The sequence below is a fragment of the Telmatherina bonti genome (assembly GCF_933228915.1).
Source record: "Telmatherina bonti genome assembly, chromosome: 23".
Lineage (NCBI taxonomy): Eukaryota > Metazoa > Chordata > Actinopteri > Atheriniformes > Telmatherinidae > Telmatherina > Telmatherina bonti.
The window spans coordinates 9,327,083-9,341,200 of NC_136632.1; the positions used below are offsets into that span (position 1 = coordinate 9,327,083).

Below are 14,118 nucleotides of genomic sequence, written 5' to 3' on the forward strand. Positions count from 1 at the left end.
GACCAAAAAAAAAAAATTAGGAAGATATCATCCTGTTTTACCCATCAAACCACTTTTTATCTGCTTGATCACCTTTAGGCAAACAGGATCTTGATGTAATTTTATTTTATTTACTCTCATTCCTCCATTTTACTTGTATAGCCCCTGACGTGACTCAAAACCCAAGCCGAACTGTGTGGAGTGACTCCCTCAGAGACTTTGGAACAACCTGAAGCATTTACAACCACTTCAACGTAGACACCGCTACTGGGGTCGTCATGTCGACTATGGCAGCTACTGCTGTGCCAGTACTTCTAAGTGTTGAATATTGAAATTTACAGGAAGGAAATTAAAATGCGTCCAAAGGAAAAAAAAAAAGAAGAATTGTGCAGATGTGACTTGGAGGTGGTCATCTTACCTGGGGACACAAGCAGTTGAAGTCTCCCCCTCGGGGGCTTCTGGGGCAGGGCAGCAGAACTGGTGAAGCACTGTTTGGTTTCTACAAAACAAAAACGCAGAAACAGAGAAAATAGAAAAGAGTTAAGAAGAATGTCACAATGCCATCATGTAAACAACTAAGATTTAGCTTCAGTTTTTACTCATTTGTTAAATGACTTACTTGAGTCTGTTTACTGGACTGTTTATGACCCTTCAGTAACTTTGACTAAAGGACACAAAAGGTATTGGATTGGTTTTACACTTACGTACTTTCATATAGAAATGATTGTAATAAGGAATAAAATTATTCTTTGTTTCCTTCTGCATAAAAACAACCAGGTTTCTTTTTGTCTGGGCGGTCGATTTACTTTGCGCCACCGTCTTCGCCCGTCCTCATGTTGTGGATTTCTGTTGCTGCAGAACATTTTGTTTGGCTGTTGAAAGTTATTGGTTTTCTTCATCTGCCTGCATTTAGCTCCTTTCGCCTCTCGAAACACAACTACGCCACACAGTGATGCTCTGCTGCTGCCATCAGAAAGAAAATTTTACAGGGTTCTTTTTTATGAGTCGCCAAGAAGCATTAACCAGCAAATAAAGCACAAATCAACTGATTCTGTTGCTATTAAGGGACAAATGACAACAAACTACAGCACACACAGTTACAGTCAGCACAAATTGATGGTCAACATCCATGAATAAAGAAACTGTTTGTAAATTTTCACTAAAAAGCATAATTTATTGTTTTGCTTATCCATGCAAAATGGAAAAATCAACACAGTTTTCTGTGTAAAATACAAAAAGACCATTTAAGGATCAATTACATTGAAACATGAATTGGTTTGTCAGACTTTAACGTGCCCCCCCCGCTGGTTAAATATACATCAGACATATTTTGTGTCGTGGTTTGTACATTTTGTGTTTTTTTTAGTTCTGGATTCCTGTTTTATTTTGTAGTTTTCCCTGTTTAGTTCCTTTTGTTCTGTTTCCTGTTTTGCTTTCCTCTTCATTAGATTCACGTGGAATTAATTAGTCAAGTCAATACACTTGTGTCTTGTTGTGTTTCTGTCTGTCTTTATACTCCTTGGTTTCAGTTCTGTTTGCTGGTTCATCTTGTTTGTTTCATTTGTTAGCACCGTGCATTTCCTTCTTGTGCTTGTGTGTGTTAGTTTATCCTTAGTCTGTCTGAGTTTAGCCTTCTGGATTTCCATTTAGTTTAATGAACATGTTAATTCTGCATTCCTGCCTCCCATCCTGCAGTTGGGTCCACACCTCTGCCATGCATTGTGACAATTTGTTGTTTTTTTGTTTGTTTGTTTACCTGCTGTGTTGCCTATTACTGTTTCACCTAAATATCTGCCTCAGCGTCTCGGTCCAAGAAACAGCACAACTCCACTGGTTGTTGTCTGATTATTTTCATTTTCAGCTCATCATCAGATTATTTTCCTATTTACACACCTGCCTCCCGTAGTGTCTAATGTCTGCTGAGACAACCCAGATTCAGCGCTGCTGCAGGGTCTATTTATTTCATTTTCGTTTATTTATTTCACGAAAGCATGAAAATGCTGCACCAGACAAAAATGGGGTTGGTAATCAGAAGGTAAATAAGACTGGAATTGGCCCCTAAAACCTGGATGATGGTCCAGCTGGAAATCTTAAGCCAAAGTCTTAAAACTGGGAAGTGTAATCTTTTACATTTCCAAGAATTTCCAAGAAGAAGATGCCAAAGCTGCCATGCAGCATAAATGCAAGTCAAGGGTCAAGTAAAGTCATTGCCTTCTATTCCAAATGAAATATGCCGGCATTAATTTTTACACTATCACATTTCTGTAATTGCTTCTGGTCTCCAGCCCAAATTTCTGTTAGATATGAAGGTTTGCGCTACAGAAACAGATTCATCAGCTGCCATATTAACACCAGCATTATGTGAAAGTTTTAAAAGGTGTTGATTATGCTAATCATCTTATAAATATGCAGCATGCTAGAATCAGGTCAACTATGCTGAAAAGAGCAAATCACAACATGCTGGCGCAGTCAAATAAATTTGTGAATCCAGCTTGAATACTTGCATCGGCACAATAAAAGAAACATTCTCAATGCTGGTAGGTTTCTTTTAAGAGGTCCACTGTGTTTACTTAATAACCAGTAAAGAAAACTCTACTAGGGACTTATGATATATGCACAGCCTTAAGTACATGTAGAACTTTTTGTGGGACAGAATTTAAAGAAGTGATATAAAGAGAAAATTAAAAGTGCAGATGAGGGAAAAAAGGCCATGTTTGATTTGTATTGTATTCTTTTTGATCTTTGTATATATTCCTTCAGTTGAATAGATATATGTCAGCAAATATAATCTAGGTTTAAGTGTCATATCACTATGGAGCATGGGCTGCAGCACCTTTGACACATAATCCATTTTTAGTCTGGCTGCAATGCAGAGTTGAACATCTGCTCAACAAGGAGGTAAAGCAGTGCAAGTACACATATTGTGGCAAAAGTGTTAAGTACCTCTGCTGTGAAAAGCACTATCCTTTTCAGGCCAGGGAAACTTATTTTATCACAGCATGGGGCCTTCTGTGACTGCTTTTAGATAGGGGACGGAACGACAGCAGCAATGCTGCAACTCCCTGAGAGGAATAAAGGCCCATTTATGCTCCCTTTCTGAAGTAAATGGGGACGTTTTCATACGTCGCCGCTCTTGTACTTCAGTGTGTCTTGTCCCCCCCCACACACCTTATACATGTAAAAACCGTCCGCCAAAAGCCTGTGGAACTTTGGAACACAGCAGTGCTGATTTCGTAGGTTATCACCCCATTTTGGCACCGCTTGGTAACAGCAATACACTGCTATTAAGTCATTTATAACTGTTCAAGAACACCAGAAGTAGAAATCTAAAAGTTTTTTTTACTGTTCTGAACTTCTTCCGTGTCTTTTTTGGATAGTTTTTGTTTGGCGGTTTCTTCTTCGCTGTCTTCCTGTTCCATTGCATGTGGCCTATACAGCTTATTACTGATGCCCGCAATTTCCAGTGGTATTATTCCATTTTCTGCATCAAATGCCATACAGCCAAGCTCTCTGGAAACACATGAAATTTTGAGCGTAACTGACAGGAGATGGACCAAACTGTCCATCTTCTGCTTAAATGGGCCTCAAGGACACGTGCTCTCTATAGGTCTCCAATAGGTGGCTAGATTTGTTGTTATTTGCTTAGAGGGGTTAGAGGGGTGTAAAAACTTGGTAAATTTAGTGGCAACGCCGCTACTAAGTAGGCAACAGTGCTGTCAATGAAAGTCAAGGTTCTGTTTCTGGTATTTGCCTGGATTTGTCTTTGGAAGCAGCAGAAACATGCATGTCATCTAGAACATGTGACAAATTAGCAGGGTGTAAAATGCCAAAATTGTTCTAAAATTGTTCTCATTATCACTGTTTTAGTGATCATTTATAATTGATATGATATATTGCATAGCCCTCGAGACAGAAAGAGGTATAAGAATGCATATTTCAGAGAGAAGATGCACATTTGATAGGATGTGAACGTGTCGGTGGGCTTAAACACCTCTTCCAACCTCCCAGGCTTCGTCTTGCTGGTAACTGACTATAAGTGGAGTTTTGAATAGACGCAATGAAATCTTATTATACTCGAAGCAGTTCATTACAATTTCATAAGTAAAATCTGAAGCACATCACCCACCATGCAAACAAAGCCTCTTAGTCTGTTATTATACTGGTGGTTTCTGTGGATACACACGCAAAGGTGATGAAGATGGTTCTGAATCAGAAAGAGCACAGAGCATGAAATTTTTATGTGTATGTGGAAAAGTATCATTTTATCCATCAGTTTACCTCCTTTCAAACCAGATACTGCCTTGTATTTCAAACAGTCATCCGTCTATACCTATAAGTATTACCCCTTCCTTAACCCAACCCCACTCTTGTCCTTTCTTTCTGTTCCTCTTACGCTGACATTCCATCACTCTCCCCATGCTTACTGTGCTGGGACACTATAGGATGGGTATGTTGTGCTAAAAAGGAATTTGTCCAGTTACTCTTCCTGTCTAGAGATGTGACCATCTTTCAATAGTACCCTGTCCATGGACCAGAATAAGGGGGAAACACAACAATAAGGAGGCCTGATGGCTCCTGGTTCAGTTCAGGAGCTCTTAAATAGCCTCCTCCTAACCACCCTGCTCCCAGTTCAGAAGTGTAAAAGTTAATTACAGTAATTTGGAGAACAGATTTGGGATTTCCCTGCAGCCCAGGTTGATTCCACGCTTAAAGATGCCCAAACAAAAGCGTTGCATCTCCCTACCTTGCTTTCTCTCTGTAAATAGATAAAGGAGGTGAGACAAGAGACCCTGCGCGGGACGTTGCTGCATACTTTCAAGCAACAATAGCAAACATACCAGGCAGGCTATGAAAGCAAATTAATTCCCGTTGTTAATGGCTCCTCTAATTGTGTTCACTTCAATAACCATGACACTGCTGTGGCCATTTTTAATGGGTCCAGAACACAGGCGGCCGCTGAGGGAGACACAGATTAATGAGTGTCTGAACAGCAAAGACACTTGTTCACGCAGATAACGGCTGCATATTCTCCTTCTCCGTAAGGAAACAACCAAGTCTGCTGTGTTGCATGAATGCTGTACTGGTTTCACTTCTGTGTGGGAAGTGTAATGGGATGTGTTCTGTGTGCAAGACCAGTCAAAAGTTTGGACATATTTTACCCATCCGCTGCTTTCAGCTTGACTCGTTGCTGGGACCTGTGACTGATTCAGCAGCAATAATGTCTGTCTAGTCATTACATTGGAAATAAAATGGCAATAAGAAATATTTTCTCTGTTTTTGCATAAATGCTGTCATAAAAAACTTACATAGTCATGGTAAAGCATTTTTCCAACCTTTTGAGATTTATCTTTCTATGAGGGAGCATGAAAGAGTAGATGTGGACCAACTTTCTGTTTGCATTTTCCTTACTCTGGACAAAGATGTGAGCTTGTCAATAATCTTTTTGTCTTTACACTGTCGCCTTAACCCTGAAGGATCAGAGCAACTCAATATTCTTGGCATTACCCTTTAAATAGAAAGATAACTAAATAAATTTATTTATTCTCCCTCTAGGATTTTCCTCTTGTACCCATTTATATTTAGATCAACATATTGGTCCACCACTATCAGATTCCAGGTGTTAATGTTTAGCCGATTATTTCTCTTATTATTTTGGATTATGCCTAAACACTGTTAAAGCTGTTTTTTTCTTAACTGCCTTTGCTGTGCAGATTTACTAATTGGATTTCTGCATTTTTAAAGAGTTGGATGGAAACGTTGATTCCACTGTAGCGTATTCAAGCCTCTTCCTAATTTTAGGTCAGAGGCATCACATCAGCAATAGGGGAAAACTGTCAGCAGGTTAGCATCTAAACATAAAAAACATCCACTCAGTCAACTATTACTGGTTACAGAATTAGTTTTTTTTCTTTTCCATTTGTGTTTGACTCTCAATTGAATCCAAATGTATTAATTCTCACAACTCTATTCTTGTACAATTTAATAAAAAATACTTGTTTTGCTAAAACATTTATCCTCCATAGTTCTCCCCCTTACATGCTTATATGCTAGTTCATATTTGCACAAAGGCAAGCTTTAATCAGTAATTGGTGGATATTATTTGGGAGTCATTGGACTGTGCAGAGAGACCCTGTTATGATGACACAGATGTAGGTGGTGCACAGATGGAGTGATATATGGCATTTATCCTCCTCATATCAGACTGATTCAATACCTTAAATCACTGACTTCACCAAATTTGGAGTGAAATGCCTCACAAAGTGACTACAGTGGGTTACAAAGTTAATGATCTCTTTTTATCTTTAAAAGCCATTTTATTGGTCTAAAACGTCTATTTGCTCTCATCTTATGCTTCATTTTACAGGACACAAACAGCTTGCTCGCTGCTCTTGGCCATTTCTTATGTGATCAGGTAGCTTCATGAGCAGCTCTTTAGGGATATATTTGTGTTAAATAGACATAAAAAGCTGAACTATCATGTTATAAATCATGAATCTGTTCATACAAGACATAAGCTGTTCTGATATGAGACATTAAGAGCTGTAATTTCCTGTTTAATCTTTTTCTGTTACTCACGCTCACACAGAGGTGATAGTCGGCTCGTCCTCGGGTTTCGGGCTTATGCCAACATTTCCTCTACAAGGCATCACCATGAATTTTTCTCCACGCTTTGGAAATATAAAATCTGCTAGACTGCTCATCCCTTCCTCAAATTTCACACAGACACACACAAGCATGCAATCCTTGAGCAGTGCGCACTGGTTGATCAGTGCAGGCGTCACACAATAAACTAAACCTGCATGAGCTGCTTTCTGATCTTCCACACCACCAACTCAGTCCTCTTCTACTTCACTGATACCAGCTATTAATAATCCATAAGCGTGTATAAGGTCTTCTGTGTGAAGGCAACACAATGCCTTCATTGTCTTTTGCTTCTTGCTTTTGTGTGTGTGCTTGTCAACACACTCCCACTTCAGCTTCGTTATGTAAGGAGTTTGATGTTGTTTAAAGCAGGAAAGGATCTGTATCCAATGGAATAATACAATTCTCAGGTTGGAATAATATTCCTGTATGTGACAACTTCATTTTGTAGCAGTCACTGGAATATTCTCACGTTTGCTCATAAAGACATATTAGTGTCAGATGCCATTACATAATTTCTCTCATTATGTTTTTTTTATTCTTGAATTCTATCATTTAAGCAAAAAAGGATAAACAGTCACATGTACCAGTGAAGTATATTAAACAGAAACCTTGGACAAAGCAAGGATGCATTAAAAGAGGGGGTTTAAAGTCTGACAGCTCTACCTGCTACCTCAAGCTACAAAAAAGGATGAGGGAGAACAAGAAGCTGATGTCTGTGAAGAGCTCATCACAATCCTTGATATTAATTTTGTTCTGCTATTATACCAGAAAACATTTCACAAGTCAGCCCATGTCTTCCTGGCAGCGTCTTCTGAGCACTTTGATCACAAAGACTCAAACATGTTTGCAATACTTCACAATACTCCTCTTCTGTTTGGTTAGCTGGCAGTTGTTCTAAACACCAGCTTATGTCCATGTTTTAGAGACTCCCATTCAATGCAAACACACACATTTCTGCACAGAGAGTGGTGTGTTAAACATCATTGTGGACTATTAGTAGAGAAAAATCTCCCACAATACACACCTCCCTCATTTTTCTGTCTGAAAAGCCTGTGGTAGCAATTATTTTGCACATGTGCACGCAGCAAGCCAAAAGGAAAGAGAGACAGCTTTCCTGAAAGCTTTACATCAGCACAGACTCTTGGGCCATCCCAAGCAGCTTAACTCGCCTTCTGCGAGCCAAACTGGGAGCTGGAGATGGACCAGAGAGTGAGAGAGGAAGATCAGTTTTCCCAAGAGAGAACCAACGAAGGAGAGAAAACCTTTCATCCCCATTTTTAGACCCCTAAAAAAACTCCCAACTGTGCTATTGTGGAGAGTTTATTTATTATGTATCATACCTTATTTTATATTTATTATCATTGCTTTTCCCTCCGGCATTTCCCACTAAATTTTAAACAGGTTCGCTATGAAAAAATGTTGTATTTTGTCTAGTTTGACACCAGTTTTTACCATTTAACCACCATCATCAGATGACAGTTGGGAAATTTACAACCTCAAATGTTTATAATACTGGGATAGACTGGCAACCTGTCCAGGGTGTACCCTGCTTCTCACTCACTGATTGCTGGGATAGGCTCCAACTTCCTGCAACCGTAAACTGGATTAAACAGCTAAAAAATGGATAGATGGATGTTTATAATGGAAATGCAGTGTTGCCAGTTGGAGTTTATCTTTAGTAGCTACATGAGAAAATGTATAATCTGTCTACATCCCATTCAATGCAGAAAATGTAGACAAAAACAGAAAGCTATGATCTGTAAATCCCATTAACTCATTTCTTTTTTCCAAATATATTGGAACATAAACATCATATCAGATATTTAAGGCCTTTTTTTTTATCAATATTATGGAAAATATCAGCTGATTTTTTTTTAATTTGATGGCAGCAGCACTTCCCAAAACTGTTGTAGCAGGAGTAATAAAATGCTGTAAAGGTAATTAGTAAAGATTAAAATCAACTGGAGAAGCATTTGACAACAAATTTGATCAACTGGCAACCGGTCAGTAACATGACTGGATATGAAAGAGCATTTCAGATTGAAGATGGGAAAAATTTGAACAATCTGCAATGAAGTGTCTAAAAACTGTAAAACAATTTTAGTAAAATCCATTTATTTTCTTAAAAGGTCAGTCCAATTCGGGGGTGCAGGAAGCTGTAGCCAATCCCAGCCGTCATTGGTTGAGAGAAGGTGTACACTCTGGACAGCTCGCCAGTCCATCCAGTTTTTGTAAAATTATTCTCAAAATGGTTTTCAAAACTGTAAAAACTTTGAAGATCCCACTCTTCAGCGATGGATCCAAGACTGTTTTTGCAGAGGAACCCCTTTAGAAAACAAACAAGCTGTGGAGCCCTCCAGCTGGTGTTGAAACCGGTTGGGGGTTTTATGCTTTCATTAGCTTCTTCTCACCAAAATACACGCGACTACTTTTCTCTGATCGAATCAAAGTTAGTGGAATCACCGACATACATTCCTCAGACATATCTCATTTATGAAATGATGCAAACTTAGTGTTTTCAGGCTCCCAATGCACTGGTTCCATGGAAATAAAACCCCGCAAATGAACACAAACTAAAGTGACTACACCTCGACTTGTCACTATGTGGACATGGCATTTTTCAAAATCACACTGGCCCTGAATACTCAAATCTTCAGGGACCCCATGTACTCTCTGTGGGACTACCTTGGGGCTTCAGGGACCCCAGGTTGGGAACCACTGACCTACAGAGTATAATATCTGTTGGATAAATTATTATGGGTTTTGTTTTTTATGAAGTATTAGACATATATGCATTGATTTGCTGTGATCCTGCTGTGTTTGTATATATGCACAAAGCTTTCTTTAAGTCATATAATCCTTGTCTGGAATGTGCTGATGAAGTCTGAGACAGGGAGCGATTCCTGTAGGACATCGTTTTTGTCAATTGCTTGTTGACTAGTTGTTTAAAGGTTAAAGGTTAAAGGCAATATAGAAATATAGTGAGTGATTGATGCTTAGTGAGTTCAGCTTAGCTCTGAATAAGAGATAATGATTGTTTTCTCACAAGACCCCTATGATGAACACAAACCCAGGCAGAAATGTTCCCTTGCCCGGACGCGGGTTACCAGGACCCCCTTCTGGAGCCAGGCCTGGAGGTGGGGTACAAGAGCGAGCGTCTGGTGGCCAGGCCTTTACCCATGAGGCCCGGTCGGGCTCAGCCCAAAAGGGTTACATGGGCCCTACCTCCCGTGGGCTCACCATCAGCTGGAGGAGCCGTAGCGGTCGGGTGCAATGTGAGCTGGGCGGCAGCAAGGGGCGGGGACCCTGGCGGTCCGATCCCCGGCTGCAGAAGCTGGCTCTGGGGAGGTGGAATGTCACCTCTCTGGTGGGGAAGGAGCCTGAGCTTGTGCGCGAGGTTGGGCAGTTCTGGCTAGAAATAGTTGGACTCACCTCGACGCATGGCTTGGGTTCTGGAATCAGTACCCTCGAGAGGGGCTGGACTTTCTTCCACTCTGGAGTTGCTCATGGTGAGAGGCGCCGAGCAGGTGTGGCCATTCTCATCAGTCCCCAGCTTGGTGCCTGCACGTTGGGGTTTACCCCGGTGGATGAAAGGGTAGTTTCCTTCCGCCTCCGGGTGAGGGGAGGGGTCCTGACTGTTGTCTGTGCTTATACACCGAACAGCAATTCAGAGTACCCACCCTTTCTGGAGTCCTTGGAGGGAGTGCTGGAGGGTGCTCCCTCTGGGGACTCCATTGTTCTGCTGGGGGACTTCAATGCTCACGTGGGCAATGACAGTGAGACCTGGAGGGGAGTGATTGGGAGGCATGGTCCCCCTCCTCTGAACCCAAATGGTGTTTTGTTATTGGACTTCTGTGCTTGTCATGGATTGTCCATAACAAACACCATGTTCCAACATAAGAGTGTCCATATGTACACCTGGCATCAGGATTCCCTGGGCCGCAGTTCAATGATCGATTTTGTAGTCGTATCGTCGGACCTGCGGCCACATGCCTTGGATGCTCGGGTGAAGAGGGCGGCGGAGCTGTAAACTGATCACCACCTGGTGGTGAGTTGGCTCAGATGTGGGGGAGGAAGCCGGTCAGATCTGGCAGGTCCAAACGTGTTGTGAGGGTCTGCTGGGAACGTCTGGCTGTGTCCCCTGTCAGAGCGAGCTTCAACTCCCACCTTCAGCAGAGCTTCGAACATGTCCCGAGTGAGGCGGGGGACACTGAGTCTGAATGGGCTGTGTTCCATGCCTCTATTGCTGAGGCGGCCAGCCGGAGCTGTGTAAGCTGTAAGGTCGTTGGTGCCTGTCGTGGCGGTAATCCCAGGACTCGTTGGTCTGACAGCCACAACTGTGCTCACGTATTTCTTTACTGGAAATACGTGAGCACAGTTTGCAAAACACAAACACAAGGTAAAGCTCTAGTCATTGGTGAACATGATCCTGTAATACAAATACTTTTTTTTTTTTGGTGGACCGAAGGTCATTAGAAACGATCTTAGGCAAAGTGGAAATTTGTACAGTGATGAGGTGGATCCATGTCTGAAATTCTTTTCAGAAACCATGTCCTGCAGGCTAAAGAGGGGAGAGACCAGGATCAAACTGATATCATAATATGGTAAAATGTCTCCATTTCAATATTTGATATGTTGTTTGTGTTCTGTTGAGAATTAAATCTGGGTTTGTGGGTTTTTAATTCCCCAAAGATCAAAGATGTTTTCAAGTCAGAGCTGTCCATCTCCTTCAATAAAACATAAAAGAAAACTGAAAACTGGAAAGAAAACCCATTGAGGGACAGAAAACTGGGGAAGGAATAGAGCTTAACCTTTCTGGTGCTTTTTGTTGGAAAGAGCTTTGTTATCTGATGGGGTTCACAGTTCATGTTATATTGGATTTAATTCAGCTGGACAAGATATTGTCAGAAATATGTTGCTCCTCAGCCAAATTTATGCCACACTTGGACTTGCACCCATTTTTCTTTTTCATGCATATGCTATTGCTTGGCCCAGAAGTAGTTTAATATCCTTTTATAGCAAACAAAAACACACCAGAGGAAGACAAATTCTTGGCAAGAAGGGCTTTTGAATAGAAGCTGCTTCCAACGAAGGATCCTGTTAGATTTGAGGCATTGTTGTATACAAATAAGTGGGTTTTTGGTCACCAACATGAGGTGCAAAACAAATTGGGCATTCTTCAAACATCACTGAGCTGCATTGCACCATCCGTGTTGAATACTATTATTTCTCAGGGTCCAAAATATATTCAGTTACCTTGGACAAAACCGAACCTGAGTGAAATGGGAAAAAATGCATCTGAGGTGATGCTGAGAATATGTTTCCAAAGGTAGGAGCTCCGTTGTCTGTCCTCCAGTTGCAGAGCTAGTCAGTGTGACGTGATTGGTATTGGGTTTGATATCTAACTATTTCTGTTCTTTTTCTGACAGATCATTCCTTTGATCCTAAATCATTTCTGCACTCAGATATATCACACCGTTTTTAAGTCTTTCATCTTTTCTTTTGCCAATTAAACCATATTTATTCTTCTTTTGTTGAATAATATTTACCATCTGCTCTTGTGTTTTAATAAGTTTGCTTCAAATATGTTTTTGTTTGCAGCTGTGTAACACAAAGTGTTTCCTCATGCATGAAATGTGCCCTACAAAAAAATGCAAACACATATGAGAAGAGAGTGAACAAAACAATGTTTGATCTTAATTATGAAGAGAAAATAGTTTAAAATATTTGCCTTTCACCTGTACATCAATCCAGAGAAGACATGTAAACAACTTTCAATATATATATATATATATATATATATATATATATATATATATATATATATATATATATATATATATATATATATATATATATATATATATAGATATATATATATATATATATAGATATATATAGATATAGATATAGATATATATATAGACATATATATATAGATATAGATATAGATATACACACATGTTTCGTACACATGATTGTAATTAATTACTGCTTTGAACATTGAACAACTTCAGACTAATCTAATTTTGAGAGAGAATCTTGGCAAAACTAGCTAGGTACCAAGTAGCATTCACTACCCTGAATAAAATCATCACAGCTGTTTACATTACTATGACAACCTTTATCCACTATAATCCACTATACTTGATGTTCCTGGCAATGCTTGTCTCCAAAAGTCTTCCTCTGATAAAGGATTTGTGAATAATGTCACAACCTGAGTGCGAGAGCTTATGAATTAACTATATTCTGATAATGACTCCCACCGTTTCGTGAGAGAGATTTTACCTCTTTAAGTAGACTGCAAGTAGCACCACCAGACACAAACAAGAATGACCCATTCTCCCATGAAAGCAACAATTTTTCCGCCACACTATTTTCATCTGATGTCCAGCTGGTGCCTCCAACATGGAGCAGTCTTAGCTGCTTAAATGGTGGATCAGGTGACACCGTGCTGCTGCACAGCCATCTGCTGAACACTTGGCAGTGGGTCAGATTAGTCAGATATTTTGCATTCTTTACAAAGATGCTCAAACTGTCATATCAGGTTAATGAGAAAAATGTCATTATCCAAAGGTTAGGCAAGACATGACAAGGGACCACACTACATACACACAATAAGGATTTTTTCTCCAGTTCCATCTAATGACTCACTCATACTATTTACCATGGTTATCAACTGAAACCTCAAATGACAGCACTGCATACCCCATGATGTAATCATTACGTCAGGGATTTCATAAAGAAGAAATTATGTAACTACGATGCACAGGAAGCAAAAATCTCTACTATAGTCATCTATATATGTATATATGCAGTATTGAAGGTGTTACCACCTTCAATATTTAGTGCACTGCAACCACATTTATTCTGGTTAAAGTTTTACCTGTTTGCTCCAGAAAAAATAAGTCAATAGAAATTCATTGGACTTTAATGTGAAGCAGTAACAGACTGCATGAAAGCATAAACAAATTGTCTAAAAGTGTCATAAGTGAAAAGGAGAACACATTAAATGGATTAGTACATGTGTGCCAACATTTGTCAAGACAGCAACAAGAGATTATTTAGATGAATTAGTGTCCTTTTTTTGTTATTTTTCACAGTGCAATAAATAATGAGGAAGGCTTAGATACCGCGTATGATCTGCTAAGGAGCCCAGGAAAGCCTATTGGACATGCAGTGCCTGCTCTGATCAGCGCTGCAGAGCCTTGCAGCCTTAGGTGGATGGTTTGAACATTACTCACAACTGTAATGTTAACCACACCTGACATTTCCTTAGGTAAGAGCATGCTTGTGCATATAGTTTGTGAGCCCATAATGCCACAGTGGACATGAGATTGTGCTAGACAGAGAACAATGGCCAACAAATGATGGTGCACATCCAGTGTATTACATATAAAAAGCAACACGTGCCCCATAAACTACAAATAGTACACAACTTTACTCTGATTCCAGATATGATATAGACATTGCTTTTAAAACCAGAGCTAATTT

General features: G+C 40.0%; 1 protein-coding gene across 1 annotated transcript in view; it reads right to left on the reverse strand.

The window, feature by feature from the left end:
* Positions 1–14,118, reverse strand: part of iqsec3a (IQ motif and Sec7 domain ArfGEF 3a) — a gene marked incomplete at both ends in the record, with an annotated part of 125,148 nt that overhangs the window by 99,700 nt on the left and 11,330 nt on the right. The window contains one exon of the mRNA XM_079263471.1: positions 398–478. Coding sequence (XP_079119597.1) covers positions 398–478 — 81 coding nt within the window. The remainder of the gene's footprint in view (positions 1–397; positions 479–14,118) is intronic.